Raw genomic sequence first — 26,814 nt, forward strand, 5'->3', positions numbered from 1 at the left:
CAGAAACCAACACTCTGAGCAAAGGCAGAGCAAAAGGACAACGAAAGCATGGGACCATGAGGATACCACTTAGCAGCCACTCAGTCATGGCTCCTCACCTACGCATCTGGAAAACTGACAAACAAAAGCCACTAAGGCCAAGTTTTCTGTTTCTTCAGTCAAATTCATTCTTATCTGACGCAATAACTTATAAAATGTCTTCACATACATCTACCCAAATACCTATAGCATTAATCTGGTAAGGATTGGTTTCTGTATAGAAAGGTTAGTAAAAAATAATTTTTAAAAATACAAATATTAAAAGCCTTGGTATAATTTATTAAGCACTTAATAATTTTCCTAATCAGAATTTGACACAGCAAATAACAAGTGTCTTCTTTTCAAAGGTCTTCTGTTAGAGCTATGCTGGGAAACAAGCCCTGCCAATCACTGAGACCCATGAAGCAAAGAGTCAGGTTCTCCACAGCTACAAGCAGTGGTAGAACAGTATTAATAAATAAAAATATTGCCACATTTTTAGGCTAAATATATTTTCCACAAATATATATTTTTTATATTACTTACAAAGCTTCACTAAACAGGAGCTGTTTTCAGTGGATTATTCAAAATGAAAAAATAAACAGATTTTTTTCAGTTAGCATGACCTAAAATGTTGCTATAGGTAGGTTGTAAAAGGTCATAAAAGCCGAGATAGAGGCAATTGGATTAGAAAGATTGAGATACATTTGACAAAAATTTGAATAAAGCTGTTTGCAAAGAGGAGATTAAGTTAACCTAGCAGCCTGAGGGTTCCCTGAATTCCAAGACCTTACTATAGAAGGCTAGAAGACATCCTCAACCCTGAGAGGTGAAAGAAGATTCTCATTCGTATTTTTCAGGGTTCATCTATCATCCCTTGTCTATAGTCTTTCCATTGCTTTTTGCCAACCGTTAGACTCTTAATGTAGCCACTGACAGTCAGCCCTATGCGGGTAGAATCTCTAGCTCCCTCTTTTGGTCTATGAACCCCTTTTCTGTAGCTCTGACCTAAGGGAAGCCAGCCTGACCACTGTACCCCCAGGGAACCATGCACAGCCCACGGCTGGAGAACTGGCCTATATACTCTTCAAAGTCAAGATCAACTTCTCCAGGAAGCCTTCCTGCCCAAACTTCACAGTTTCCCCAGTAACAGCTCCTTTTAAACATCCATAGTGCTGGTCTATGTACAACTCATCAATGCCATGCTTGCTTCCATGTTACTAATTTTCTCATTCAGCCATCCTCTTTTCTAATTAGACTCGAAACAGTTCAAGGAAGGAGACTGTGCTTAGAACAGTACATAGAATCTTATGCTTGATAAGTGCATCCAATACACTCATTCACACATGTTCTAATGTTCTGATATTTCTACTCTATGACCTTACATTTTGACTCCAGAAATAGCAGTACCTTTCTAAATCTGTTATCAAAACACCATCTTTGTTTTCATATCCTACATATAGCAAAGCATCTGGCTGGCACTCAGCCTGAACCACATTACTACCTAACAAAGGTGGTAATAAGCCGATTTATCCTTAGGAATTTTCACAAGAATTTATTAACAGTATAAGTTCATATAAAAGTCACTCCTAGAAACAAATGATTATAAAACACTCATATTAAAACTCTGAAACAAAAGGGTTTCTAAAGTTTTAGCTCTTTTAAATATATATATTTAACTATTCCTGTAAAGTCTCTAAGTGTATGTATTACTGAGCAGTAAATAAATACCTTCATTCTATCATAAACTAATTACCAGAACAAGAAATATTTTCAAGAAAAAACTAATTAGACTCTAAACAATTCAAGGAAGGAGACTGTGCTTAGAACAGTACATAAAGAAAAGAAAAGAAAAGAAAAGAAAAGAAAAGAAAAGAAAAGAAAAGAAAAGAAAAGAAAAGAAAAGAAAAGAAAAGAAAAAAACTATGCATTCTCAGAGTATATCCCAGTAAGTGAAATTCTAATGTGATACATATGCCCATGTGTACTCTGTTCCCAAATAGTACAACAGAAAGAAAAACAATTTAGACAAAACTGACAGTCCACATTTTTATTGTTGCCCTGAGGTAGAGTAAAATATACAATTTTTTGTTTCTCTTGAAAATGAACACTTTATTGTTAGGTATTTTCCTGTAAGCCTACATGCTACGGACTGGCAGAACTGTAATAACTGTGGTCCCTTTCATTCACTCTTCAGTCTCTAACAGGTGACCATGTCTAGTGAAAAAGGTGCTATAATTGATGACAGCAGCTCTCCATTTGGGGTCTTGATCGTCTGACCTTTGTCACCTACCTCTTTTCTTTACAATCTCCTTGCATTGAATATACTTGAACTTTTCTACTCCAATCTGACATTGCAGTTTTAAAATAAAAATGAAATGTCATTCTTTGAATCCTTAGGCGGAATGTCAATGTACATTTATTTTAAGAAGAATATGACTTCTGAAAGCAAATAAAACAGGGTTCAAAGCAAAATGCTAACAGCTCTCTAGCTGTAAGGGCAAGTTACTAAACTGCTCTGGGCCTGTTGCCCACTTGTAGCATAAGGCAAAGGAAACTTCATCTCACTCCCCCCTACAGCCCAGTACAGTGTTTGGTGCATAACTAATGATTGACAGTTTATTTTTATAGCTATATTTAAATAGAAATCAATTTGACAGTTATTTTTATTATATTATATGCTCAGGAAGAAGGTTAGAAGCTTAGATTATTGTTCATCTTAAGTATAATGAAATATTAGACATTTCAGATATTTCCTAGCATAGTATTCTTTCTTAAATATTTTTATTAATTTTTAGAGAGAAAGGAAGGGAGAGGGAGAGAGAGAGAAACATCGATATGAGAGAACATGGATCATCGATCAGCTGCCTCCTGCACACCCTCAACTCGGGCATGTGCCCTGACTGGGAATCAAACCAGCAACCTTCCTTAGCACGGGACACCACCTAGCCAACTAAGCCACACCAGCCGGGGCATAGTATTTACTCATCTAAATTTACATCAATAGTAAGTACAGCATTCAAAAGAAACAAATCTGATCAAGACACTGATACAAAATGATATCAGCATTACTGGCCAATTTTTTAAACAAAATCTGTTAGACCCAATGTGGATTAATTTCGCCAAGCTACATTAATACTACACTACAAGAAAAAAATATGGCAAATATATTACCAAAAAAAGTATTTTCACAGTTTTCTAATATTCCAAAATCTGTGACTGATAAATGTATATAAATTGGCCATGAGAAGCACTAACATCATTCTTGATTCAACTTACCTAGGGATGTGCAGGCTGGTGGAAAACTTGATGTCCTATAAACGCTTGTACATAAACTGAAATTTAACACTAGCATGGAGAAATGGAAAACCAAAAAAGCAATTCACCACTCAAGTCCCTAGAAGTACTTTTTCACATAGTGTTTGCAATCACAAATCTTCCTTTGGACAAAGAGTAAGATGAAAGCAGGGGCTCTTACAAAATAAAAGCACAAACATTTTACATAATTAGGAACCGTCAGTATCATTACTTACATGCTTACATACAACACTGATCACTGCTATACAATAACACCTGAAAAGCAATGAAATGAACCTTTCTCCCATTATTTCCAGACACAACTGTCTGTCAAATTCGGTAAACCAATTTCACTCACTAACAACTATTTCAAGCAATTCTTCAAATAATGTACTTGATAAATGAAAACTTAGGTCTAATTCAAATGAGATTTACATCTGAATAAATCTTGGATAGCTTGAGGGTGTAGGCTAGGCTGGTCTTTGCATCTATGAACATAAAACCTACTTCCTGTGACCCCTGTTAAAAGTAAAAACAGAATAAATGAACAAACAAAACTGCAACAGACTCATCGATAAAGAGAACAGACTGATGGTTGCCAAAGGGGAGGGGGTTGGGGACTGGGTGAAAAAAGTGACATGATTAAGAAGTACAGATTAGTATAGGAATATAGGAAATACAGGAAATAGGAAATATAGGAAATACAGCGCGGGGATATAGGGAATGCAGCAAATAATACTGTAACAACTATGTATGGTGCCAGGTGGAAATATCAGGGAGAACACTTTGTAAAGTATCTGACTGACCACTGTGCTCTACACCTAAAACAAAACAGTACCGAATGGAAACTGTAATGGAAACTTTTTCAAAGTGTCAGAATTGAAAAATATTTTCTCTCTTAATCTGGCAATTTAGTTTTATAAGAAAAGTGTGATCAAAATTCATAATGTGTCCAGAATATTGGGCCAATGTGGCTGAACCATTTTAGAAATGGATTGAGGCCGACTGAGACCTCAAAATAGCAATAGAACACTTATGAGCATTAGGAAACAAGCAAACAAACAAACAAAAAATAGCAGAAGAGCCCTGGCCAGGGAGCTTGGTTCCTTAGAGTATCGTCCCTGATACTGCAAGGTTACGGGTCGATCGCTGGTCAGGGCACATGCAAGAATCAATCAGTGGACGCTTGAATAAGGGAAACAACTGCCAGTCGATGTTTCTCTCCCCCCCCTTCCTCCTTCTCTCCCTCCCCCCCTCCCTCCTTCCCTTCCTTTCACTTTCTCTCTAAATTCAATAAATTTTAATTAAAAATAATAGGAGAATAAAGGACAGAAAATTAAAATTTAGTTAAGATTAAAAAAATTAGAACTTAAGATAAAGGACAGGAGATTAAAATTTATCTAAATTACGGCCTTAGAGAACCTCATAAAAAGGCCTACACTTACAGGGTGTGCTTCGAGCTCTTGTTTTATTATAGAAATGTCATAATTATATTGTAATCATAATTATGCATTCCAATTACTATACTATCATTCATTATATTGCTTAGGTTTCAAAAGCTAATTTATGGTATACTGTTAAATGCTCTTCAAATGGAAAAACAAATCAATTTTAATGGATTTGAAATTATTTTTTGAATTGATTAAGTGTTAGGCAATCTCTATGCAGAATCTTCTGGATTGAATGTATAAATATTATAGTAACAAATGTGCATAATAACAAGATCAATCATCAGTTACATGCTTATAACCAATGAAAATAAATATTTACAAACACTACTATAAAATATATTGTCAGAAGAGCAAATACTGATTAACAAAGATTATTTGATTATAGTAGGTCTTTCCATAGACTTTCCAAAGTCAGAAGACATTCTTTCTGTAATTTAATGACCACTATTTCAAAAATCTTTAAGGTTATTTAATTTTTAAAAAGGAAAACCAAGACAAGGTAAAGGTAAGAAATGTAGAATTTTAAACAACTACAGGGGAAAGACATGAATTTTTTTTTTAATATGTCTTTGTTGACTTCAGAGAGAGGAAGGGAGAGGGAAAGAGAGATAGAAACATCAATGATAAGAGTCATTGATCGGCTGCCTCCTGCACGCCCCCTGCTGGGGATCGAGCCCAAAACCCGGGCATGTGCCCTGACTGGGACTCGAACCTCGATCTCCTGGATCATAGGTCAATTGCTCAACCCCTGAGCCACACCTGGCCAGGCAAGACATGAATCTTAATATAAGCAATTATATGGGTAAGAAATCAAGGATGATGGATTTACATGCAATGTAATTAATCTGAAGTTATCCTGCTCTAAACCCATTTGTCTCTACAATTCAATTAATTAAGACACAACACAGAACTATATATGTTCATAATTTCAAAACTCCAGTTTCACACAGTAAGATATATACCTTAAGAGACGTGGAACAATAGACTGAGGCCACTTCAGATAGAAACTTTATAAAATGATTCTATATTATAAGAATAACCTCCAGGTGTGAAAACTAATGTCATGTAAATAGGCAATAAATTACTTATCTAAAATTATCAACCAAAATTTCAAGGGAAATAAAAAGAACTTTGGTCTATTGCCAAATAATATTGTGTAACAAAGTTCCAAGCTATATGCTTTAATGACCCAAAATTTGTCTTGTAATCGTATTGCAGAAAATTATACAATGACATAATATATTGCATACAAGTTCTGGTAAATCACATATAATAAATGGGAGCCCAGAATTATAAAGACACTTACTATGCTTCATGTCCATTATCTACTTTCTGTTCAGTTAGTAATACTTATGTGCCTCCCTATTAAATCTGTCCTCATAAGCTCATATATTAAATGTCTTGCATATGTAAACCTATTAAATATAATATATATAATTAATATGTAATATAATATACTAAATGTAATATTTAGTATGTTTATACTAAATATGGAAATATTTAACATAATATTAAAAAATATTAAATGGGTTTTTAATGTTACAATTTGCATCAAGAGACCTTTGAGGTCACACTATATGTATCTAAAAAATCAGATCATAAGCCCTAGCTAGTTTGGCTCAGTGATTAGAGCACTGGACTGCAGACTCTGGTTGGGGCTCATGCAAGGAAGCAATCAATAAATGTGTCTCTCTCACATCGATGATCCTCTCTCTTTCTCTCTCTCTCTCCCCCCCTCCCACCCTCTCTGAAAAGCAATGGAAAAATGTCCTCCAGTAAGGATTAAAAAATAATAATAAAAATTAAAAATCAGATCACGATTTTACATGTTCAAATACAAATTATTTTTTAGAATACAAAAAAAAAAAGAACATGAAGTTAGAAAGGTCATACCACTCAGCTCTTTGAAATCTTTCAAGCCTTCTCATTCTCTTATTAAGCTTCTCTTCTGCCCTCTGGCTCTTACCTGTCTGGAACCTCATCCTCATACCACTTTCCCCCTGGATTTTTATACTTCAACCACATTGGCCTCCAGTCAGTTCCACACACACCTCAGGGCCTTTGCACTGGCTATTTCCTTAAGCTAGATATTCAACTCTTCCCAAGTTCATTCTAATGCTTTGCCTATAGCTCAAATGTCACCTCTTCCCAGAAGCCTTCCCTGGTAAATCTATTGAAAGTTCACTCCACATTTACTCTTTCCAGCATCATCCTGTTCATTTATTATCAGAGTTTGTGATCATCTAATTGTTTAGTGTTGATCACCTATGTCCTTTCATGAAATTATATATTCCACAAGGACAGAGAACTTACTTGTCCCAGCACCCATCAAAGTATCTAAAACCCAAGAAGTAGTCAATAAGCACTTGTAGAATAAATGAATAAGACATATTTTAAAAAGCTAATTATTTGGGGAGTCTATTAATCTGTTGATAAAAAAAATTGTTAGCAGTCTATAAATGTGGGAATTTGCACATTGAATTGAGGCTGTTGTGCAGTCAATTTTGCTTTTGCTCTCACATAATTGTATGCAATTTCTCCTACAATAACAGTTCATCTGTTTTAAAATACTAGGCAGCATTAAAGTGAAAAAAGAGGATTTTTGTCTCTTGAGAATGAGATTATTTAATGGGAATGAAATACTGATATAAAAATAACTCCAAGAAATAGTCTTTATTTAAAAAAGCAGCATTCAGAACAATGTGTATAAATGCTACTTCTTGTGGCAAAGAAAACTGAGGAGGTAGAAGTACAGTCTACACTTAGTTGTCTGACATGCAAGAGAAATTCTGGAAAAAGGACCAGAGTTGGTAAAGGGAGGGCCTCTCCAGGCAAATGAAGGACAGAATGTGGAAGATTTTTCACTGTATGTATTTTTATGCTCTTAGGTTTTGAAACATTTTATAATATTACTAGTTTAAATCATTAAATATAACTTAAATTATTAATCTTAAATTGCACGCCCAAGGTTGTGTTCCTTAGCTTCTCCCCTGCTTATCTATTATCTTTAAATAAGACAACAGAAAATTGCCTGCCCTTTAAAAAATAAGGCAGGGACTTAGTCTTTTTTTTTTTTTAATTGCTACAACTCCAGTACCTAAAAATGTGTCTGCAGTATTAGATCCTCAATAAGCATTTGTTGAATAAATGAATAATGAATGAAAGAAATCCAACCTATCCCATGCTTAAGCACACCAATCACCCACACCTAGTCTTCTCCTTATATTCCCTATCTCTAGGAGTATTACTATCACCTGAGGCCAAAACCTAGGAGCCAAGCTTTCTCCATTCCACCCCTTGATCTATTTAATCACCTACTTCTGTCAATTCTCCCTTCTTAATAGCTCTCAATTCCATCTCCTTACCTCCACATTTACTTGGATTTTCCAGACTCATCTCTCACTTGGTCTGGGGCAATAGCCTCCTAACTGTCTTGTGTCCTATGTCTGGGCACAAGAACCTCCAATGCATCCTTTGTGCTATAGACACTACATGGTAATCGGATCATGGTGCTCACCAATGAAGGGCTCTTCAAAGCTCCCCATTATCGATGAAACTAATTTTTCACTCTATTTGTTAGAATCTCCCAGAGAGATTTTAAACACACTATTCATGGGCTGCATGAATATAAACCAATTGAATATAAACCAATTACATTATCCCCAATAATTCTAAGAATCACTGATCTACAAGGTACACTCTAAGCGTTCACAGATGATATACAAGGCCTTCCGTATTCAAGCTTTACCAACAGCCTTTGAGCCTCATTTCTCCTGCCTCCAGACATACTTAAGCCAAACACGCAATTTGCTATCATGCTTTTTCCCCCTTTGCCTTCCCATGAGTTCCCACTCACCCGGCAGCATCCCTCTGTACTACTTCTAGTTTGGAGAAAGCTTTGATTTCCCCGTTCTCCTCAGGGACTTCTTCCCTCACACTCCTGTGTATCCTTACTCACCTCAATTCTAGCAGTTGACTATAGCACTGGGCATGAAATACTTGTTGAGAATGACTAGTTAAAATCAATTACCCAGTTAAGTTATTAAGTTATGGTTCCTGCGATCATCACACAAATCACTCTTTTTTTCCTGTTGAGGCCAATCCAGTAAATCAGTGTTAAAGCAATCAGTTCCTCCTACACAGTCATGTCTTGGAGATACTAGGGTTTCAGTTCTAAACCACCAAAATAAAGCCAGTATGGCAATAAAGAGACTGTAATATTTTTGCTGGTGGAGGGTCTTCTTTCAATTTGTAAAAAACACAACATCTGTAAAGCACAATAAAGCAAAGAGCAATAAAACAAGGTGTGCCTGTATTTTAAGGACTCTATTACTATATATTACTCAAATGTAATAAATAAAAACAGCTATAAAACCTTAAGCCTTGCATGGATACACAATACATTTTTTTCCTAAGAATGTTTTAAAATCCATCTTGAATTTTTCTTAAAGAAAGGAGTTCTATGCAAAAATGAACATCAGACCACAAGAAAACACACTATGGCTGTGAGTGAGGGCTTTATTTCACTGCCTTTAATCCAGTGCCTAGCTCTTTGGAACAGATGTAGAAAGAAATGCAGAGGTGTTGATTACTTTACTGTGATTTTCCCAAAAGGGAAATAAAACAAAAAGTAATTTTTAAGGAATAAAGAATGAACTGGATATTTGAAAACAGAAAATGAGTAAAAAATTTATGCAGTGGTCTAAGCCCTAGAGTCACATTAGAATCCCTACCATGGGAAGTTTTATACACTGCTATACACTGCCTGCCTCACCTGCAGGATTCTGGTCTAAAGGGTCAGGGACGGGTTCCAACATCAGAACTTTTCAAAGCTCCCCAGGGGATTCCACTGTGCAGTCAGGGCAGAGAGCCACTAAATCAGCACCTTCCCCCCATAGCAGAGCCTATCTTTCAAAAAGCAACTGCAATAAACTCTCCCCACAATCAACGTTCTTTCTTTCCCAAGAAGGGAAAGAAAGGACTATGAACACTGTTAACTGGAATGTACTAATAACAGTTAACAGTTATGCCAGAATTTTTACTTACTGAGCATAATTCTAAGAGCTTCTAATCCATTGACCTTTTTATCCCTCACAATGGCTCTGGAGAGTTGGCACAATTTTATGCCAGTCTGCGTCTGCAAAAGCAGCTACCCGCTGCAGAACGCTTAGCACCACCAGGCATCATTCCGGACGCTGCTACACACATTGACGCGTTTAAGCGTCACGAGAGCGCCGTGAGATAAGTACTGTCCTTCAACAGGCGACAACACCAAGGCACCGAGAAAAGGGACCTGTCCAAGGCCAACGGTTAGGGGATGGCGGAGCTGGGATTCGAAGCCAGGCAGTCGTCCAGCTCCACACTTAATTCAAAAACAAAACCCTAGTGCTCTGCGCTATACAGCAGGCGCAAAAGATACTCAGATGCAACCGAATGCTAAACATGTCTTTCTTCTTCTCTTCCGAAGACAGGAACACAAAGAGGAAGACGCTCACTTAAGAAAAGTGAAATAAGAACCATTCGATTTTAGTTCCGAGACAGGTACCACTGCTGGACCCAACTGGAGCTTCATGACTTAGAATGAAAAAGCTAAAGACGATGAAGATAAGAACCCGATTCGCTATCAGTGATGACAGCAAGGGACCGGTTAGGAGCCTGACTCCTCCCTGTGAGCTCCATGAGGACAAGGCAGGCGTGTGCCTCAGCTGCTGAGAGAAAGCGCTGGGTAAGTACATCTGAGCAAACGAAACCGGCTGGCTACATAAGACGTAGGATGACTGAATTCTAAGGCGCACTATTTTCACTTTATTTTAACACTATGTTTTTCGTATTTCAAGATATTTATTGTGTACATTAAATGTTATTTCATAGAAATTTTATTTCTGTATAATAGAACATTAGCTTATTAAAATACATTATTTTTCATCAAAATGTTGATATTTCAATATTTTAATTTATGCATGCAAATTTTACCTTAAAATTAAATATATATAATGCATTTAGTAAGTATACAATTATTTATAGAATTTATAAGGTATTTATAATTATTAAGTTTATGAAAACAGACATTTCTAATAATCAGCTCAATAACTAGGTAAACCACATTGCTAACTCAAGGCCAAGTCGGAGGCATTCTCCTGGGCCTGACTCTGCTCCTCAGGTGGGGTGGCGACCTGGTCCTTTCCCTGGTTTGAGTCCCCTATGTACAGCTGGTGTCTCTACCTTCTCTTGGTTAGGAAAGCACAGCCAGAGACCTCCCCTTAGCCAATGACACAACGGCTGCACTCTGGGTTCTCACCAGAAAAGAGCCATAACCCTCAAACTTCCCACTGGCCAACCTGATATAAAACAGTTGAGTGGGAACATCCCTGAAGGGCTCTCTGGACATAACTGCACTGTCTCCAAGTAGAATCCTTCCTGCACAACTGCCCTTCTGTGTTCCAGTCCTGGCTTAAATTGAGAGGATACATAAGAAACACCCAAGGGAACCACACTATGCCACTTACACAGACGTGCTAAGTATGTGAATCCTCAGAGCCCCGTCTGTTCTATGGTGAAGGTTTCTCTCGGGTCTCAGTATCACGGTGAGTTAGGGCTCTCTTTAATGCTAGGAAAACAGGAGCCCAACATGTATTTTTACAATTTCTTTTCTTATTTTTCTATACTTTTTCCCTTTATTTCATCACATTTTAATTTTATTTTATTGTGCATTAGTTTTATTAATATGTATATTTCTTTAAACATCTCTTTTTGAGGTACTCTATAAGTAAATAGTTCTACAATAAAAATAAATGTAACTGAAAGGGGTAATGAAAAGTTCAGATACCACTGACTGTGAAGGATGAGGAACACGACTTTCAAAATTATAAATGGTGAGTAAAGGCTTTACAATCTCAAAAAATTAAGACATCCATTTCATTTATTCATTAGTTCCAAGCAGTACCTACTGAATTTTTTCAAATGTTATTTTGATTCAGCTAATTTAGAGACTTATACCTATTGTACTATAAGTATCCAACACCTTTTCGAGAAAGGGTAACATTACATGTTATGTCATGACTCAAACTGATTTATATGCAGGTAAGCCGTAACTAGAGTATTATTTAATAAGACAGTAAATGAAGAGAACGTTAGAATTCTGAAAAACTGCAACCCCTCAATATTCCAGTTTACTTAGGTTTTCCTATGGTTCACTGATATCAAATAATGACTCAAGATACTGATTTTTTTTTAATTTAATTTCAATGAAGTTTATGTTTGGCTCAAATATCCTATTAAAAGTTATATCTGTGCAAAAAAAACATCAAACTAAAATGTAGTATAGTTATATGATAGAATAGATTTCTTTGCATACTGAGCACTAATTCACTAGGTAGAAAAGAGATTGAAATAAGTGTTTCTCAAAACAGCTTTTTGGCCCTGGCCGGTGTGGCTCAGTTGGTTGAGCGTCATTCCATGAACTGAGGGGCTGCCAGTTCGATTCCTGATCCATGTTGTGGGCTCGATCCCCAGTGGGGGAGGGGGACATACAGGAGGCAGTCGATAGATGTTAAACAGCTTTTTGGAGACCAAGACAAAGAAAATGGAAGTAGAAAATTGACTTGGAATTTTTCCAGGAAATTAGAATCCTTATACTCAATTAGCAAGAGTATCCAAGGTTTTTAAACTAATACGAATATTTATGTTATCATGGAGTTTATTTCAAATTGCATAAAAACACCATCCAAACTTACCATTTTTCACAACTGTTGGAAATCATCTTCTTGGAAAGCATACATTGTCACAATCCAGGGGATAAGGCATCAGTGAACAATGAAAATGAACTAGCTAAGACTACAAAATATGCAAAATCCATACCGTGCTTTTCCTTCAACTCGGAATGCAATTTTATTTTGTACAATGAAGGAAACAGTGTGCAGAAAAGAAATTTCATAAAATCAATGCATGATGATTTCATCTGACAAGTGGAATGGGGGTGGGAAAGTAGGTGTGAGAAGCTCACTGCCTTTAGTCAAGTTAAAAACTAAATATGACTGAATCAGAACCAAGAAAAGACCTTTAAAAGACTAAATTTTAGATCAAAACTCCAGAGCTATACTTTTCAGTAGATATTAATGTGCCTCTTGGGCATACTGTTCATGATACAGTCAAATTAGCATCACAAAAGAGGGAAGCCCACAATAGGAAGCAGCTAGCAGGACATGCAGTAGCCCTATAAGAATGGCACACATATTTTAACCTTAATGGTTATGTTATGAAGAAGTTATATGTAGTTAAATTTTTTATAGTGTAACTCTCTTGTATTACAAGCCCAGGGAAATCATTCCAGAACATATCCTTTTGTGAAATAATGGAATTTTCTAGGGTGCTTATAGCCTTTAGGGGTCCAAGATCAGACATAAGACATTCTGAATTTAACTCTTTAAGGAATCTACTAAAAAACTATTTAGTCATAAGAAATGGTTTCTTCAACCCATAGAGAAACATTTTTTATCAACATAGAGCTATGTTTTCTTTGAAACAACATTTAATTAGGTGAAATAAAAATATATATTCTGTGGCTCCATTTAACTGTAAACATTAAAAAGATAAATTCAAACTATTCTAAAAATGTCTCTTAGATAGATGAAATGCAAAACTCCCTAATAGGAAAAAGACTCATTAAAATTAAAATTCTTTTAATGCTTGAATGTAAGTGATCCTACTAAAACTAAAACAAACAAAAAAAACAGAACTTCCAATTCTGCTAAGACACAGGCTGAAAATGAATTATATAAACAATTTTTTAACAGTGGGGACTTCCTACTTATTTAGTTAAAACATACCTATAAAAAGAAAGCATAACTATATTATATGACATCAATTACAACAGCCAAGTTTGAAAAAATTACTTCTTCTGTAAATTATTTAAAATACACATCTCATTCTCACTGGAAAAATCACTTCATTTTCTAAAGAATATTTTAATGAAGTTTGCAACATGTAGATTATCTGGTTCAAAATATCAAGATTCTTCTGCCTGCCTGAAACACTTAAACATGCAAGGAGAATTCAACATGAAAGAAGTTAGAATGAACATTCGAGGAGAACCTTGTGGACAATAGGACATGACAGTGACTGAAGGCTGCTAAAGTCATCAAAAAACAAAAACAAAAATACCTTAAAACACTCCATGTGCCTGCCAAACAACGTTTAAGAGCCATATGCAGCTTCCCAAGCTGCCAGATTGCAGCTCAGATAACTGGAAAAACAGTAGCCAAGATTGAGCTCAACCAAAAATGTGAACTTAACCAACAGTAGACGCCAATAAATTCTAACACTCACAGAGTGAATGGAATAGAATAATTTTTCACGAACATTTAGTGCTTTTTACTGATACAGTTTGAGGTATAAATGAGTATAACAGCAACCTGTTATGTCCGTTGGCTAGCATCTGCCATGTGTCCTTGAAAACTAGATGTTTCTGCCTCCAGGTGGGGAAGGAAGAATCTCAATTCTGGCTCTCCAATGGTCTCAGGCCCACAGACAACCAGTCTGTCTGAGGCTTGCCAGCAACCAAAGGCCTCCTATTTGGAAGAGGTCAAGCCATCCCTGGGTCCTAAATGTGATCTGGGTGCACATCCTGTGAGCTCTTGGAATGTCAGGGTTGGCTTGTCAGGAGAACATTAATGTACTGAGAACCTGATGAAGAACAGTACATATCAACATGCATTTATAATTTGTTTTATTTTATCATTAAAAACAGAGGGAAAAGGAAAAGTGGCTGGAGTTGACAGAGAAGGAAACAGAACAAGAGGCTAACAGGAAAGACAAATTTTCCCAGACCACCAGGACCTTATCGTGAGAACTAAAGCTATACATCATTTCCTGAAAAACCCAAGGAACTTCGACAGGAGGTTCCAGCTGCCTGAGAGACAAATTCCTGTGAGTTGACAGCAAAATGGGATACTACTGACTTCTTTTCCTACTGAAAATTCAAGAGAAACTCAGAAAAGGGGCTACTGTTCTGGCAACTAATCTAGAAATCTATACAGTGACAATTTTTTAATGTAAATAGAGTCTGATCTGTTTGATAGTCCTTAATTATGTATATTAAATAATCACATGTTAAGTAATATTTTCCACACTGTCTTCTCTTTTTTAAAATATGTTGTTATTGATTTTAGAGAGAGAGGAAGAGAGAAAGGGAGAGAGAAACACCAATGTGAGAGAGAAACAGCAATCATCTGCCCCCGTACACACTGGGCAGGGGGACCAACCAAGCCATAGCGGCCAGGCTTCCACACGATCTTCTTAAGATCACTTATTTCACATGATGTTCAAAGACTGAAGCAAATATTTTTAATGCATGTTTTAAACACTCTTCCATGTTTTATAATAATGGATTTCTCATACTTCTAAAATACTGAAATATATTGGTTTCTTTTTCTTTGCCAAAAAATCTTAAACTTTAATCTTTAACTGAAAAAAAATATTTATAGTCTGACTCTTTTGATATAGATGAATCAATGAGTCTATGTTATATATAATATAGTACATGATCTACTCAGCATTGTAATAATAGCTAACATCTACTGACAATTTACCATGTGCCAGACACTATATTAAGGGCTTAACATGGATCATTTCACCATTCCACTTAATCTCCAAAATCTATGAGGTAAACACTTACAATTTCCACTTTCAGTTCAATTAAACAAGGCTCAGAAAGAACTTACATGCATATATGCATGACTCATGGACACAGACAATGGTGTGGGGTAAGGCCCTAGGGTGGGGAGTGGGTGGGGGTAGGTGTGGGGTAAAAGGGGTCAGTGGGGAAAGAGAGGGGACATCTGTAATACTTTCAACAACAAATACAAATAAATAAAAAAGACGATGAAACTAATAAGTAGTAGTGACTCAAATCCAAATTCAAGTTTATATTTTCTTCTCTCTGTTTCTCTCACTATTCTGCTTAACTGTATATACAACACAGAGAAACAGACTTCAAGAGAATAGTAAAGAAGAATAGTAGTAGATTCCTATGTTTTATAAAAAATATAACTTATATTCAACAAAAACTACATAACCTATATATTTTAATATTTTTGTCCAATTCTCTTCCTATAAGATCTGCAAGCCTGTTCATTATTTTTTAAAAGATATAATTCCATCACGAATGTTTCATCCATTCAAACTCAAAAATTGTGAATACGTGTCCGTAACAGTGCTGTTAACTGTGCAAGAACTTTTATTAGGAAGAAAAGCCAAACAAAATCCTGAAATCCATGAAAGATGTAGATAAAAGAAATTCAAAATTTAAAAAAGTCCTGTCACAGATGGTTCTTTTAAAAGAAATGTGGAAACAAAATTACTAATCAATTTCATAACTTATTGTATTACCAGATGTGAAATCTCACCTTTATTCAGGATGCCAACCCAGAATGGAATAGATAAGTTTTTCCATATAATGTGAACACTTGAAAAAATGGACATCATTTCAAATAACCTGAAATCCAAACTGGAAAGCCTTAGTTTGGCTGTGCCCCAACTGACCTACTCAGGTGTTTCATAAACATGCTATTCCTTGGTAATAAAATTTTCCATTATTCTTTTAAAGAAGACGTTGAGACTCTGTATTAGGATTAAATCAATGCCTCCTCTAAAATAAACATTGGTTAAGTTGATCCATTCAAGAGTGAAATTCCAAAACAAATTCTATATAATTGCTTAGCAAAACACAAAGTCAACATTCTGAAATAGTATTCCTTTAGAAAATAATATTTTCTATTGCTAGGAAAAAATGTAGAAATGATTTTTTCATACAGATTCTGAACTCAGTGATGGACAAGTATCGGACTAAAAGTCAAATATATTGTGAAAAGCTAATAAAAATATGGCGATCATAAAGTTATATCCTATAAGACTTGGAGTTCCTTTTGCTTGTCTCTTCCTTTATGCCAATTAATGAAAAGACCTCAGTTTCCACTATTCTAACAGAGAGGATACACATCTATGATAACTCCCCTTCACTTTAAACAAAACAAATGCCTTGTTATAAATAAATCATTAAATCAATTCTTGAGCATGTAGGTCACTTGAGCATATTTTACTCTCTTGGAACATGAATGGCTAGACTGCTATGTAAGGACTGTACCTTTATAGCAGAATCAATGAAAACCTGAAGGGAGGGACACTTAAACAACAGTCTTGCTAAAACTTTGTATGTGATGTTAAGGCAACAAAGTGTCAAATGAAACAATAATTCTCCATCTTTATTTTTAAATATGAATAACTTCTTTTCTGATCTATACAGAGTAAGTCTGCAAAACAATATCCACATGCAAACAAAATCCACTGGATGTGTTTTCTATATTGAGTTTGTGTTTTTTTCGCCTTCCAGATAGTTTTATATTAAACGGAAAAAGACAAATCTTTTTCATTGAGTTTATTCTAAATTACCTATTTTTAAACTATACTGTACTTGCATAAATTTTTATTCTAAAAGGTAGTTGTAAGACAGTTTTATAAAAGAAAAATTACTATTTTTCTTATCAAAATGAATGAGGTATGTAATAATTTTAAGTTTGCATAGTACATATTCCAAATAACTACTTATCATATAACTTTTACTTTCTGTAATAAATATAAGAACTATTTTCCCACAGTGTAAGTACCGCATGCCTGGGGGGGAAAAAAAAGCAAAATTTACAAAAGAGGGATTAAACTTCTAAAAGAAAAATGAATCTTGAGGATGTATAATCTTGAGGTATAATGACTTCACAGGTAATACATATATTTTCATAAAATGTTTTCTCTATACTAAGGGACATGAAAATTTGAAAAGTAAATGAGTTAAGTCATCATTTACAAAGGTATGTGCTGGGTAGCTAAAATGTATTAAACTCCACCTACTTGAAAACCAAATTATACTGAAAACCTCAATATACCATTTAACTGTTAAATCAATTTTTACTAAGATTATCTCTCAGGAAAACTTTTTTTAAAAAAACTGTATTTCACTTAAAAACCAATTTCCGAAGGAAAAAAACCTCAGAGTATTTTATAGAACTAATCACTACAATTAAACAACAGTTCATAACTCCAATTATTTAAATAATAGTTGCTGTCCGGAAAACAGAACAAGGGCAGACATAAACCACCTCTAAGGAGACAATCAAAATATCAAGCAGTTACTTAACATCTTCAGACTACTACTGTTTTTAACTACTTCTGTTTTTCTAGATAATTCACTTATTTTAAAATTTTGTGGACAAACCTATCATAACTGATATATTATGAATTACCTTTTCCTAAGCTTTAAGTGAAATACATGTTAAATTTCCCACATGAAAATCTTCAAAGAAACTTCAGATTTTAACTATTTGAAAAAAAACAGAAGCATCTCCATACCTAACCAAAACAACAACAAACGACAAAGTACCAAATGCTAAAAGCTGCAGCCCACGAGAGTTAGTCCTCTTGTTAGAGACAGGAAATGGTTATACATGTATATAAACACCAATAAAGCAAAAAAAAAAAAGGGGAGAGCATCTTTCGGACCGTATTTCCAGGCTACTGATTAAGGGTAAGGGCAAGGGTAAGGGTAACGGTAACGGTAAGGGGATCACGCCAATGAGCAAACCTCAGATAGGCCTCAGCTCTAATAAGAAAGGTATGTCCCGAAATCACCCTGTGTCCATAACCAGCTGCTGCTATCATTTGCAAGCAAATGCAAAGATACAGACAGAATAAACAGAATCACTGCCCAGACCGTGAAGTGGCACGCACCCGTCACGTGAACATTTGTATCACAGCTCAGGTCTTACCTCATAAGACCAGACACACTGGGTCCCACCGAACCGTCGAACACATCTTCCGACTTCCACATCTTCGTGTGTCGTGTACATTTCTCTGAGGCATTCGCCGATATGCGGCACCATCCTCCTGAGGACCTCTCGACTGAAGATCATGCCAGGTCCTCCCATACAGAAGTTCTCCCCGGGCTCCAGGCCCAGCTTTCCTAGTTCTTCAATATTACCCAGGCCCGTCTGGCCCAGGTAGAGGGGCTTGCTGCTATTCAGTGATCGAAGAAACTCTTCTAACTTGTCACCTGCAAAGAGAAAGGCAACAATCACTCCTTTTCCTAATTTCTTAATCATTTATACGTACAAAGTCAGGGACAGAACTTGTGTGTAAACTCCCCATAAGTCTTATACAATTGAAAAGAAGAAAAAACCTCTCTGAATATTCTATTATTTTTGTAAAAACTAATTTACAGTTATTAATTAAATCAAAATTGTATCAACATTCTAGCCAAGGTGACTGAAAAACCTTAAGTCTAACAATCATCATATTTTCTTAAATGTTTATTGATTGTTTTTTGTTTTTTTTTAGAGAAACATTGATTTGTTGTTCCATTTATTTAAACATTCATTGATTGATTCTTGTATGTGCCCGGACCGAGGATCAAACCTGCAACCTTGGGGTATGGGAAGGGTGCTCTGACCAACTGAGCTACCTGGCCAGGGTATAACAATCGTCAGATTTTTAAAGGTGAAATAATGATAAGGAGAACCAAGAGGTTTCTTACCATATTTGAAGTAATGATAAAATTCCCAGAAATATTAAATATTGATATTTAGCATTGACTGACAGAGTGTTAATACCCAATAATTATTTTCCCCCTGACAACTGATTTAGTGTCGTGCTTTGTCCTTAACTTGCCTTGAAATTTAACTTTGGAGACCACCCTTTTAGAAAAAAAATAAATATTTTAAGAATAAAATTGGTTTACCTATAGTTTGCGAAGTCATTGGGAAGAACCATTTAAAATTAACTAACACAGTTCAAAAAGCACTTGTTATTCTACAAAATGATAAATCGGAATAAGCAGTCACCTTCTTATATTCCCAGTCAGCATCTTTACTATCATTTTTGAGGAGCACAGCATCTGCAGTCATTATCTTGATCCCATGCCACGCCCCTTTCACCTCAATGAGTTTCAGCTGACTATTATGGGGTTCTTAACACAAAATGCATTTCATTCTTAACAGAAATGGAAAGAACATGGCATTTCAGTGTTCTGAAGGACAAGCTTTCAAAGCATTAAGAGAAATGTTTGTTTTCTCCTTGAGTCCTGGGAAAGGAGCGGGGGAGACAATGAAGCTACATGTAGAGAGGCAGAAACTAAGGAAGGGCTGCCCCCCTTTGTCCAAGAAGCGTGGAAACCTGAAACGCACAGACACCTCGGTGCCATTCGCCCTTCTACTTCCCTCCAGCCCCTCTCTCCATCCCCGCAATAGGCTGGGCTGGAAAGATTTACTCCAGCTCTCAGGAACTTCTCTCTGCTGAGTTTAGAAATCTCTGGCCAGAGCCACCCGCACTCAGGGTGAAGGACCGCGCCTCCTTAAAAAGCTGACAAAGTTTTCTCCCGCTGTGGCCGCGCGTGGTTTGGGGGCCGTCCAGCCTCTCTGCTTATCGCCGCAGCCAAGGCGGACTGGAAAGGATCCATCCCGGTGCGCGCTGGCCCGGCCCGGAGCTCCTGGGTCCGGGTCATTCGCGGACGCCGTCACCTTTTCTCGCCACCGAATCTGACAGTACCCCCTTGGCCCGGGGGCTCACTGAGCGGTGGCGGGGGGGAGGGGGCGGCGCAGGGCTGCCCGGTAGCGGTTGGAAGGAGCTGCGCGTGGGGCACTGGGGATGCTCAAGGGCTCCCGGCGCGGGGCCGGGCGCCTGAGAGGGCAGGAAACGCACAGGGGAGGGTCCGGGACAGGGAAGGCGATTCCTCAGTCTCCCCAGTTCCAAAACTGCGCTAGATGCCGTTAAAATAAAAAGGTGAGGGAACAAAGCACGAAGAGCGACCTCCAGGCTGGCTCCCGCCCGTCCGCGGTCCTCCCTTCCTCCACCGAGGACACGCCCCTCTGGCTCTGATTTGGGAACGTGCCACCCCCCGCGGCTTTCGGAGCCCGGCAGAGTGGGGAGAGCCTCCGGTTGAACCCCAGGGTCGCGGTCCTCACCTCTCCCACCCCGTAAAGAGGAGGGCTGAGCGCCGGGCGGAGGCGAGAAAGCAAGAGTGGGGAGGGCGGCAAACGCCGGGCAGGTGTGCGCAGAGCCCGGGCCGCAGCGGAGGGAAGCGGACCGGGGGCGGCAGGCGCACGCGAGGCGGGGGCTGCGGGGGCCCAGAGCACGTGCTGGCACGGAGGCAGAGGGGCCGGGCGGGGCGGGGCGGGGTGGAGAGGGAGGAGGCGGGCCGGCGGGGGAGGTCACCTTTGATGTAGACGTCGTCGTCGGCGCGCATGAACCACTCGTACTTGTCCAGGTAGTGGTCGTGCATGTACTTGATCATCATGAAGGACTTTTTCTGGGGCGGGTAGGAGTCGTCCACCCCCGGCAGCTCGATGACAGGCAGGGGCGGCGGGGGCTGGCCAAGTCCGGCGTTGGGAGGCTGCTGGCTGGAAAAAAACTCCACGCGGCCGGGGATGAAGCGCGCCCAGGTCCGCTGCGCCGCCAGCGCGCGGCTGCCCAGGTACTTCTGCGCGGTCATCACCCCCACGTACAAGAAATCTCGGGGTCGGGAGCTCGGCGCGGCGGCACCGCCGTCCCCGCTGCCGTTGTGGCTACTCCTCGGGCGGCCGCCTCTCCGCCGCCCGGCCGCGCCCCCGTCCTCTTCCTCGGGCTCCCCCTCCGCCACGGGGACGCCGGGGAGCCCCGTCGCACCTTCGGGCTCGCGTCCTCGCCGCCGCTGCTGCAGCGGAGGTGGCTGCTGCCAGGGGCTGCTCCGAAAACTGGTTACCGCCGCCGCTGGCTCGGGCAGCTGCGGCCCCTGGGGCTCCGGGCGCGCGGGGGGCGGTGACTGCTCCGGCCGCGGCCGGGGCTGAGGCTGGGGGAGCCGCTGCTGCGCGCCGGGGCCGGCGGCCGAGCGGCCGTAGTAGGAGCAGAGGCTGGAGCCGCGTCTCTTCCTCTCGCTCAGCTCCGCCACTCTGGGGGCGATGAGCCAGGACGCGGCGGTGAAGCCCAGCACCAAACCCAGTGCCACGCTCATCCAGGGGCGGCGGGAGCGCACGGCCATCGCGGCTGCCCGGCGCCGACGCTAGCGGAGCGGCTGCGGCGCTGCGCGCGGGTCCGCCGGCTCGCGCCCGCCCCTCCCGCGCCTCCGCGCCCCCAGCCCCGGCCGCTGCCCGCCGCCCAGGCGCCGACGCCGGCTCGCGCTCCGGGCGCTCGGGGCGCCTGCCCGCCGCGGGCTGCAGCCGCGGCCGCGCTCCCCGCCCGGCTCTAGGTCGGTCGGCGGCTTCCGAGCGAGGGTCGGGACTGAAACTTCTCCCGGCGGCGGCGAGAGGAGCTGCCGGAGGAGGAGGCGGTGGAACGGCGGCGGCAACGCGTCCGCTCCCGGGCTGCCACCCTGTCACTGGCGCGCCTGGTCCCTCCCTCCCGCCTCCTTCCCGAGCCCCCGCCCTCGCTCCCGCCTCCCGCTCCCCCCGCAACCCGGCTCCGGTCTGGCCCAGAGGAGGAGCCTCGAACCCGGCGCCGCCAGCTCCGGGCTGTAGCGAGGGCGGTGGTAGTTCCCGGGCCCCCGCCGCGCGCCCTCGGGCGCCCCCCGCCCGCGCGGGGTCCCGAGCCGGCCTCCCCTCCGGAAGGAGACGAGCGCTGTCGGGCCGCCCCCGCGCGCCGCGCCGACGCCCCCCGCCCCTCCTCTCCGCCCCACTTCCCGTCGGGCCCGCCCCGCGCCCGCCTCGCGCTCCGCGCCCGGGGCCCCGCGGCCCTCCGCCCTCCTCCCGGCGCGTCGCCCCGCTGACCTCATCGGCGGAGCTCGGGTCCCCGAGACCCAGCTGGCCTCCCCCGGCCGCGGCCTGCCCGTCCCGGCGTGACCCTTCCCCACGCCGCCGCCCGGCCGTCCGCGCTCCTCTGCGCGTCGTCGGTCCTTTCGGGTTCCTCCTCGACTCCGGGTCCCGCTCGCTGCTCGGGACACCAGCTGCCCCATCCCAGCCTTGCCCTCGCCCCAGCCCCTCCTGCATCCTCCGTCACCTCTCCACGGAAGCGCCACTGTCACCCGGTGCCTCTCCTGAGAAAACCTCAGAGGGGCTGGAAAGACCGAACCCGGAAAGGCTGGGGGAGATCATGGGGAGTGGGGGCTCAACCCCCAAAGAATATAAAAATTCCATGTTCTCCACCTGTTGAGTTGGGGAAATATGGGCCTGCCCAGGGGTCCCCTCCTCAGCTCTCCTACTGGTGTCTTCTCCAAAAGTGACAACTATGAACTATCTTCAATCTTGATAGTAGATGGTGTCAGTAGGACTGGAAAAACGTGAACAAATTATAGGGCCTATACCTGGAAGATTGAAACTAAGAAAATTCTTACCCCTTCCCCTAAGTGAACTTAGAAAATAAAATAATTTTTTTATTCTTGTCTATAAACGATTTTATTTTCTAAGGCAATGGCAGAATATGTTTTACCTCTCCGATGAGGGAGGTAAAATCTCTAACAACAGAATTTCAAAAAAAAAAGTTAAGCTGTATTGACCAAAATCATTGAAAGTTACATTATGAAGAAATTACCTGAAGATATATGACACTGTGAAGAAGGAAAGGAAGCGTTTAACAACTTTCTTTCTAGAAGTCGTGAATCTGACTGCAGTCTGAGGTGCATTTGGCATCCCAAACCCTCCCCTTTTTAAATTTCAGTCTTCTGTTTTGTACATCAAACGCAAAAGGATGCTATTGAATGGCATTAGACGTGGGGCTCCGTCCAGCAAGGGGCTGGCAGCGTCCCTGGAACAGTAGGCCTGCCTGCCCGAGCCCTCGGAGGAGTGGTTCTTTCCACGCCAGTCACTGGCTGTGCAGGAGCCTGTCTGTCTAAATGTTTCATCTGCGGGCAGTGAAGCTCCTTTTCACATCTAGGTCTTGCCCAGAAACACTTGGGGAAACAGATTATTGGATTCTCTCTCAAAGTTTAATTTTAGCTAGGATACAAAACTAATCAAACAGGCCCCTTTCCACTTAAAAAATATATCTTCCCAAGGACATTTTAGAGTAGTGCTGTTCAATAGAACCCTTCCTTACTGGGACTTCTCTGTGCTGTGCAATAAGGCAGCCAGCCCCTAGTCATGCATGGTTATTGAACACTTAGAATGTGGCTAGTGTGATTGAAGAAATAATGTTCAATTTTATTTCATTTTCATTAACCTTGATTTTAATAGCAGTATGTGCCCGGGAGCTGCCATGTTGGGCAGCACATTGTCAGAGGAAATCCGTACCATATGGTCCCATCACCTAGGTAAGTGGTAAAGAACCAAACAGTCCCCCTACACACCAGCATGCTCTCCCCTGCAATATCCTGCCAATCGGTGCCAGCCATGTAGCTGATCTGCAAAATCATTAATTCTCATTGGGCACAAATAACCCACTCGTCAACTGTTACAATGTTTTGGGAGAAAATTAACTTTATTCATTCTTTTATTCGACAAATAGGTGTTAGAGATTAAGCATTCGTTCAACAAGATGGAAGGCTCTGGACATGGAAATGTCAACAAGATTTTCACTGCCACCTATCATGAAGTTTACAGTGCAGTGGAGAATGCAGACATTAAACACGGTGCGCCAGAGTGAATTACAGCAGTGACAAATGATATGAAGGGACAATGTAGAGTGCGTACTCCGAGGGAGTATTTGTACGAGCACCTGATTTAGTCTGGGGGTCAGGGAAGGCACTTGGAGACATTGAAATAAAATGAAAAGCATTGAAGCGATGTTCTGTACCGTCTAAGTGACCTTGGGAAAGTTATTTAAATTATCTGAGCTTTAGATTTCTCACCTGTAAATACTTTTTGTGAGGATTTATTAAGATATATGTAAGTGCTTGGCACATTATCTAGTTTACTGTAGGCACTCGGAAAATGTTAGTTTTTCTCACTTTCCAATCTCTTCCTTTATAATAAAACCTCTTAAATATCACCTTACTCATTTTTTGTGATACTTCATCCTTTCTTTATTTAACAAATATTAATTTAGTATCTACCATAAGCCAGGCACTATTCTAGAAAAACAGCAGTAAATGAAACAGACAAAGCCCTAGACTTCATAGGGATTGTATTCTCCTAAGGAGACAGATTATATATATAATCATAAGTACATATATAATCATATATATATATATATATATATATATATATATATACACACATACATACATACATACACTGGGTTATAAGTGTTGTGAAAAAATATAAGAGATTGTGGGTGTATGCATGTATTGGTGGCCATATAAAATTGATTGGTCAGAGAAGTTCTTTCTGATAATTTTAGCAAAAAAACAGAAGAAAGTGAGGAAACTTACATGAGGATGTCTGAGGAAAGACTGCAGGAAGAGGGAAGAGCAACCCAAAGGCCTAAGGGAGACATTGAAGACCAGCAAAGAGGCCAATGCGGGCTGGAAGGGGGAGGGAGCTGGTGGGTGGAAGGGAGCTGGTGACGCGCTGATCGTTTAGGCCAAGGTGTCCAATGGAATTACAATGTGAGTCATTAATACAAGACATAGAATTTTATTCAGTTCAACATATCCAAATATTATCATTCCAAAAGGTAGTCAATATAAAATTATCAGTGAGAAAATTGCCACTCTTTTCATTGGTACTGTTTTCCAAGTCTGTTGTGTGTTTTACACTTACACCTCATTTCAGACTGGCCACTTTTTAAGTGTTGCATAGACACATGAAACAAGCATCTCCCATATGAGACAGTGCATACTTTGAGCCTTGAAGACATTTGTAAAGATTTTAGCTTTAATTCTGAGCAACAATAAAGGTGTTGAGTAAAGTAGTCATATGGTTTTTATTTTTTTTGTAAGGACCACTCTAGATCCTATTGGGGGGGGGGGGAACTAGATGGAGACAAGAGTGGAACCAGAACAGCATTTAAAACATTATTTAAGAGACCCCTTTGGAACAGAAGAGATAAATACCTTTCTTCTTTCTACACGATGTCTTCCTCATTTGTAATAAGTAGAGAATCTGGGGAAGTTTTTTCTATGAGTTTAATTCTCTATTTATTGAGATACCTCTAGCTATTGATTTGGTATTTACAAAAGTCAATGCAGTAATTTTCTCATACTTTAATTTTGAAGATACATGAGTTTTAGGGTAGGCAATTTTCTGGGAAATCTCTACCAAGCACTGTTTTTTTAATTAAAACAAAGAATAAAGTAATACATTCTAGGAAGAATTTAAGAAAACATTTTTATTTGGATAAAAGGAGTGTAAAGCAACAAATTTGTATGGAAACTTCATCGTTGAAGAAAAGTAAACACAATAAATGCAAACTGAAATATAGCTAGATCTGTATACCATGCTGGAAGAGAGAACACAGAAATGTAGGTAATTCTAACATCAATGACTAAAAACGACTGATAGGATTGCTGTTCTTATATAAACAAGAATGTTTCGAGAGTCATACTCTTGAACAACCTGATAAAAATCTCTATGAAGCACTTCAGTAGGTTTTGAGAAAAACAATAAAACAAAAACTTCTTAAAATTATTATAGTTTCTAGAGAAAAGTACAAAACTGATTCTTTGTCCTCTTTAAATCCTTTAACAATTTCAAACATGTCCACATTTGACTATTGTAACACATAAATCATTTGCCACCTTCTCTGAGCTGAAGCTATTAGGACACAGGAATCATCTGTTTCACACTGAAGCAGAGCTCTTGTGGGGACTGTGTCTCTGGCTTTGGGGTGACATGAATGTCAACCACCCTGAAACCAAGTCTGACACACAGCCATTCAGCAGACTGCTCTGAAGGTACTACATTAAGTGTTTGAATTAACTGAAAAGAATTAGCAATAACTTTAAAATTACAGAAAAAGGTACAAATGAGTTTAAAATGGAGGATATCATAGTTTGATCAGTTATGAAAGTTAAAGGTAAATATTTAAATATGTGGCCCAGCATACGCTTCTGTTTCAAGCAAATTTAGGCTGGCACTGACACTTTGACTTAGGATATTACTGTGATATTTAGAATGTTATTTTTTCTTGACAGATCAAGGCTGAGTTGATTTCATTTGCGTGA

At 40.0% G+C, this 26,814-nt stretch overlaps 1 protein-coding gene and 1 long non-coding RNA gene across 2 annotated transcripts in view; one reads left to right on the forward strand and one right to left on the reverse strand.

Annotated features, from left to right (window-relative positions):
• Window positions 1-21,855, reverse strand: part of CHSY3 (chondroitin sulfate synthase 3) — a 239,784-nt gene extending 217,929 nt beyond the window's left edge. Inside the window, exons 1-2 of the mRNA XM_081135845.1 lie at window positions 21,018-21,855; window positions 18,578-18,861 (exon numbers count right to left, since the gene is read on the reverse strand). Coding sequence (XP_080991971.1) covers window positions 18,578-18,861; window positions 21,018-21,819 — 1,086 coding nt within the window. The 5' untranslated portion in view covers window positions 21,820-21,855. The remainder of the gene's footprint in view (window positions 1-18,577; window positions 18,862-21,017) is intronic.
• Window positions 18,771-24,702, forward strand: LOC308556544. The gene is made up of 4 exons (XR_013998722.1): window positions 18,771-18,856; window positions 21,013-21,276; window positions 23,945-24,021; window positions 24,216-24,702. It is a non-coding gene; the product is annotated as an uncharacterized lncRNA (long non-coding RNA).
• Window positions 24,703-26,814: the final 2,112 nt, after the last annotated feature.

The sequence above is a fragment of the Miniopterus schreibersii genome (genome assembly GCF_964146895.1).
Source record: "Miniopterus schreibersii genome assembly, chromosome: 4".
In the NCBI taxonomy this organism is placed as follows: domain Eukaryota; kingdom Metazoa; phylum Chordata; class Mammalia; order Chiroptera; family Miniopteridae; genus Miniopterus; species Miniopterus schreibersii.